This window comes from Trichechus manatus, unplaced genomic scaffold (assembly GCF_000243295.1).
Source record: "Trichechus manatus latirostris isolate Lorelei unplaced genomic scaffold, TriManLat1.0 scaffold00024, whole genome shotgun sequence".
Classification (NCBI taxonomy): domain Eukaryota; kingdom Metazoa; phylum Chordata; class Mammalia; order Sirenia; family Trichechidae; genus Trichechus; species Trichechus manatus.
The window spans coordinates 8,276,354-8,282,544 of record NW_004443960.1 but is presented as its reverse complement, the minus strand read 5'-3'; the positions used below and the strand labels follow the sequence as shown (position 1 = coordinate 8,282,544).

Below are 6,191 nucleotides of genomic sequence, written 5' to 3'. Positions count from 1 at the left end.
TGACCTCGTAAGGTTCTGGGAAGGAGTAAATGGGATAAGATATGTAAGGTGCCTGTCACATAGTAGGCCCTCTACATATCACTTGTTCTTTTCCCTGCCCTTGTGGGAAGTGGCTGGTGATGAGTAGCCCCAAACATAGGGATGTGCCTGCTGGGAGGAGCATCGAAAGCCTGGATGGCCATGACTAAGAGGCAGAGAGAGAGGCCACATTTAAGGACTGATTTTCCAGCTCTTACCTATGGGGACAGAGGAGATCTGTGAGTAAAGATCCAACATCCGGTTGCCATCCACGTCGACCAGGTAGTTGCCTCGGCTCTCTTCATAGTTGCAGAAAAAATGCACAGCCTCTGCGTTCTTGGGGAAGTAAAAGGCTGACTTAGGTTTGCTGCAATTCCCTAGATTCTCTATCTCTCAGGATTAAGCTTAACTTGGTGAAATGAACTATGTCTTGCTCATACTATAGACGCATGGAAGGTATCTGGGGGTGCTGGCAAAGTTGTATTTCTTGCCCTGGGGGTAATTACATGGTGATTTGTTTTATACTAGTTTATTAAGCTGTGAATTTGTATTTTATGAATTTTTCTGTGTTTGTATTATGTATCTCAATAAAAAAAGACATAGATATAAATCTGAAGTAGATTCTGATAAGTTAAGATGTACGTTGTAAGCCCTAGGGCAACTACCAAGAAAATAACTCAAATAGCAAAATAAACATTAAAAGAATTAAAATGATACACTAGAAAATATTCACTTAATGCAAAAGAAAGCAGTTAAGGAGGAATAGAGGAACAACAACAACCACACAAAGACAAAAGACATACAAAGAATAAAAAGCAAAACGGCAGAGGTAAATACAACCACACCAATAACATTAAATGTGAATGTATTAAACAATTCAGTCAAAAGGCAGGGATCATCAGACTGATAAAAAACAAGATCCAATTATATGCTGACTACAGGAGACACACTTTAGATTCAAAAATACAAACAGGTTGAAAGTAAATGAATGGAAAAAGACATATCATAAAAATAGCAATCATAAGAAAGCTGGAATGGCTATGCTATTATCAGACAAAGTAGACTATAAAAACATAAAAAGTAACTAGCGATAAAGATAGACATTTTATAATGATAAAGGTTCAACCCACAAAGAAGATATAATAATTATAAACATACATGCACCTAACAACAGAGCCCCCAAAATACATGAAGCACAAATTAACAGAATTGAAAGGAGAAATAAACAATTCAACAATAATAGTTGGAGAACTTCATTACCCTGCTTTCAATAATCTATAGAACAAGTAGGCAGAAGAACAATAAGGAAACAGAAGACTTGAACAATACCATCAGCCAAGAAGACCTAAAAGACATCTATAGAATATTCCACCCAACAACATCACAATACACACATTTTTCTCAAGCACACATGGAACATTCTCCTGGATAAACCATAAGCTGGTCTATAAAAAAAGCTCAATAAATTTAAAATGATTGAAATCACACAAAATATGTTCTCAGAAATTGATATATTCTTATAGATCAGTAATTAAAAGAAATCTGGGAAATTCACAAATATGTGGAAATTAAACAACTCATAAATAACCAATAGGTCAGTGGAGAAATCACACAGGAATTTATGGGGGAAAAAAGGTTTAGAACAAAAGTCAACTAGAGTATTTAAAAAAGGGCCAGCATAGTTCAAGCATCTGTGTCTCTTGGCGAAACTGCAATAGAGAAGTGATGGAGGAGATACCTCCTTATCCCCACTTACCTGAATTATATTCAGCTGTTTCATTAACTCCTGCAAGTGAGAAGAACAAAACCATCATAGTATAGGACACACTCTTGCCAAAGTAGCTTAAAAACCATTCATGCCTTCCCAAGCCTAGGGGCAAAGGCATAACCCGGTCCCCACCTCCCTCATCTTGTGTGTCTTCCATCTCACACCTAACGTCTACCCCAGTGACTCAGAGCTACCCAATGCCTCTCACTGGAGAAATAGGGAGAAATGCCATGTACTGTACCCTGCATGCCTCTCCACATACCGTTCCCCTTGCCTAGAACTGAATGCCGTCCTTTGTCACATTCCTCTTTCTTAGCCTTCAAGCTCAAGCTCAAGAGTATTTGATATTTCTGATGCTACTGTAAATGGCACTGTTTTAAAATTCCATTTTTTGGTCACCTTCTATGGAGGACTGCAGAAATGGCCCTAATTCTTCATCCATCCTGAGCCCATATAATGTTGCTGTGTTCTCCCACTGTTGGTGGGATGTCTGCCCTGCCCCTTGACTCTGGACTCAGCCTTGTGACTTGCTTTGACCAACAGAATGAGATAGAAGTGGTTTGGGCCAGTGTGGAGCCTAGGCTGTCTTCTTGCTTTTTGTACCCCTGCCATCGCCATGACAACAAGCCCTGCCCAGCTTGCTGGAGGACGAGAGACACAGCCAAGTCACCCCAGTCACCCCAGACAATCCTAGCTAGATCAGCCGACAGCCAGTCGACCCCTAGGCTGTAGGTGAGCCCAGCAGAGCTGCCTACCCAACCTTCCATTAGCCTCAGATGCATGAGCAATAAACACTAATGTAGTATGCTGCTGAGGTTTTGTGGTTGTCTGTTACCCAGCATTATGGTGGCAGCAGATAGCTGATCCATCTGCTCTGTGAAGTCTTCTTTAACTTCTTATGGCAGATGAGTCATCATTTCACCTCTGCGCCAACACCTCACTCTGCTCACATCGCTATTCTAGCTCTGCCCATTTGATGTAAATAGTCCCATTTCTCTCTTCCCAACAGACCGCGAGCTCCTTTCCTCTCCACCTCGTCACCTGCATCCCAGGACTGCCTGAGTGTAGGGATGGTGATGTTTAGGGAAACAGGAGTAGCACCCCTGTCAGGAGGAGACCATGTTAGGAGGTGTGGCAGAGAACATGGAGAAAGCTGGACTGTCCTTTAAAGGCACTAAACCTTGATCAACAGCTTCACTCCTTTGGTCATCGGGGGACAGCAAATACTGAGTTTGCACATAGGCACTCCTCTCTCCTGCATCGACGGCAGACAGTGCTAATAGATCTGGAATTCTTTTCTGCAGAGCCTAGATGCATCCTCAGAACCTTTCTCAACACAGTGCTTTTGATATTACTACTAATTAATCAGTACTGTGGTAGGTGGGTAATAGTTAAAACTTGTTTCCCATCTCTGGCTATTGCCGAGAGAGAGAGAGAGAGAGAGAGAAATTCTATGGAGTGTTTCCAAAAGAGAGGAAAATAATTGTGGTTAAATGAAAAAGGAAAAACAAAACATAACCCAGAATAAATGAGTATATGCTACTTTTGGATCCTTCATAAAAAGCCTGAGACTCACTACTCACTGGGCAGTCAAAGGCAGCCTAGAAGATTTCACAAGAACAGGAAGGGCCTGCCTTTGAGTCCTAGACGGTACAGGGGTCAGTGCACACATCGTCTCAATCTTTCAACAATCCTGTGCCCATTTTGTAGTTAAGGAAACTGAGGCTGAGAGAGATGAATTGCCTCGCCCAAGGTGTGTGCAACACTAGAGTACCTAGTCCTAGCTTAACGTCCCCAATCCCTAGTAGTGAGCTCTCTGAAAACCACTCACAGCCCAGGTCCCTAAGCTCATCCAGGTTCTTGCCTTTTCCAAAATGCACCACCCAGGTGTGGTCAACTTACCCGAGACCGAGGCCCTGGGACTTCCGTCTTCATCAGAGGCCCGTCATAATCAAACTCCACATCGACTTTGGCTGAGGCCTGACTGATGTGTCTGGCCCCTGCAGGAAAGAAAGACAGTAAGAACCCCTGGTCACATGTATATAATTGGGATTCTGTCCCAACAGTCGCCCAGTGTCTGCAGCAGACGTGGAGTCAGGACCTCAACCCCACCCCAGCTAGACCCCCCACAGAGCACTGGGTCTGGGCCTGGGCACCCCAGGGACAAGGCATGTTTAAAGACAGGAAACCTCAGTGTCAGGGAAGTTGCAGGCAAACAGGCATGTCATGTCCTGCTGGCGTGAGTATAAGCTGATGCCAGCTTCCAAGTCCTTTCACTGAGCAGTTTCATTTTTTAGGATTCATCCTAAAGAAATAATAGGACCAGAGCACAAAGATGTAGGTCAAAAATATTCATCACAGTACTGTCTGTAACAACAACAGCAAAGAACGTCTAACATTGGAGGACAGTAAAATAAAATAGATAAAATGCTCATGGAAAATGGCATATGAAGCATCCAGCAAAAGTTTTGAGGTAGGAACTAGACAATAGATTCGTGGTAACTTTGATGAAGGGTAAGACAGTACACAATACTGGGGAAGTCAGCACAGCTTGACCAAGGCAAGGTCATGGAAGCTTAATAGACACATCCAAACTCTCTGAGGGACCGAATTACTGGACTGACGGCTGGGGACCATGGTCTCGGGGGACATCAAGCTCAAATGGCATAACACAGTTTATAAAGAAAATGTTCTACATCCTACTTTGGTGAGTAGCGTCTGGGGTCTTAAAAGCTTGTGAGCAGCCATCTAACATACTCCTCTGATCCCACCCCATCTGGAACAAGGGAAAATGAAGAAAACCAAAGATACAAGGGAAAGATTAGTCCAAAGGACAAATGGACCACAACTACCACAGCCTCCACCAGACTGAGTCCAGCACAACTAGATGGTGCCCGGCTACCACCACTGCCTGCTCTGACAGGGATCACAACAGAGGGTCACGGACAGAGTAGGAGAAAAATGTAGAACAAAATTCTAACTCGCAAAAAACCACCAGACTTACTGGTCTAACAGAGACTAGAGAAACCCCGAGGGGATGGCCCCCGGACGCCGTTTTATCTCAGTACTGAAGTCACTCCTGAGGTTCACCCTTCAGCCAAAGATTAGACAGGCCCGTAAAACAAAACGAGACTAAATGGGCACACCAGCCCAGGGGCAGGAGGGGACAGGAAAGCTGGTAATGGGGAACCCAAGGTTGAGAAGGGGGGAGTGTTGACACGTGGGGTTGGCAACCAACATCACAAAACAATATGTGTATTAATTGTTTAACGATAAACTAATTTGCTATGTAAAACTTCATCTAAAGTACAATAAAAAGAAAAGAGTTTTGAGGTAGAAATCTCAAATATTTATGGGTATGGAAAGATGCTCATGATACTAATATGCAAAAAATCAGATTATAGAAAGCACCCAAATTTTGTAAAAGATTAATCTATATCCAAATGTATGTATATGCCAGGTGTTCTCAACCTTGGCACTACTGACATTTGGGCCAGACCATTCGTTGTGGTGGGGGGCTTCCCTGTGCTTCGTAGAATGGTTAGCAGCATCCCTTGGCCTCTACCCACTAGATGCTAGGAGCACCATGACCCCTCAGTTGTGACACTCAAAAGGAAATAGCAACATCAAGATAGGAGGGAGTAATCAAATTTCTAAATTCAGGTAGTCCCCACTTGTACATGGTTTGTACCAGAAAAAAAAAAAACCTGATCACATTTGTTTCAAACTTGTTTTAGGTTTTCACATAGGAATAAACTTATAAAGGGCATCTGAGTTCCTAGGCTAACCCCACAAGGCTCGTTGTATTGCTACAATACAAATGGTAGCTTTGACTCCAAGCCTTGCTGATTCTTGAATGAAAGACGTTTGTGGTGAATTCAAAATATACGTGTAATGATTTACAATCAGTAACCTCCAGAAATCCCTTTAATGTCACTGTTTGTCTTCCTGGTACATATCTGGTGGCTGAGAAATGTTAGTTCCTTTCGCTAGGGTTGCCATAGTTGTGTCAAGCTAGGGAATCAGTATACAAATCATATAAAAAGCCAAACCAAACCCGCTGCCGTCGAGTCGATTCCGACTCATAGCAACCCTACAGGACTGAGTAGAACTGCCCCATAGAGCTTCCAAGGAGCGCCTGGTGGATTCAAACTGCCCGCCTTTTGGTTAGCAGTCGTAGCTCTTAACCAGTACGCCACCAGGGCTTCCACAAATCATATACACAATCTAATTCATCTTTAAACAACCTGTGAGGTAGTTGTTAATCTCTGCATTACATAGGAGAGGAAGCTGGGGCTCAGAGAGGCTAAGAAACGTATCAAGATTTGAAATACACACATAAATAGCTTGCAGAACTCTACAAAGCCATGAGGTTAAGAAACATATTTAAATTCATTCTTGATTT

General features: G+C 42.9%; 1 protein-coding gene across 1 annotated transcript in view; it reads right to left on the bottom strand.

Annotated features, from left to right (window-relative positions):
- Window positions 1–6,191, bottom strand: part of ABAT (4-aminobutyrate aminotransferase) — a 36,231-nt gene that overhangs the window by 21,997 nt on the left and 8,043 nt on the right. Inside the window, exons 2-4 of the mRNA XM_004373428.1 lie at window positions 3,689–3,786; window positions 1,775–1,804; window positions 237–354 (exon numbers count right to left, since the gene is read on the bottom strand). Of these exons, the coding sequence (XP_004373485.1) occupies window positions 237–354; window positions 1,775–1,804; window positions 3,689–3,786 (246 nt within the window). The remainder of the gene's footprint in view (window positions 1–236; window positions 355–1,774; window positions 1,805–3,688; window positions 3,787–6,191) is intronic.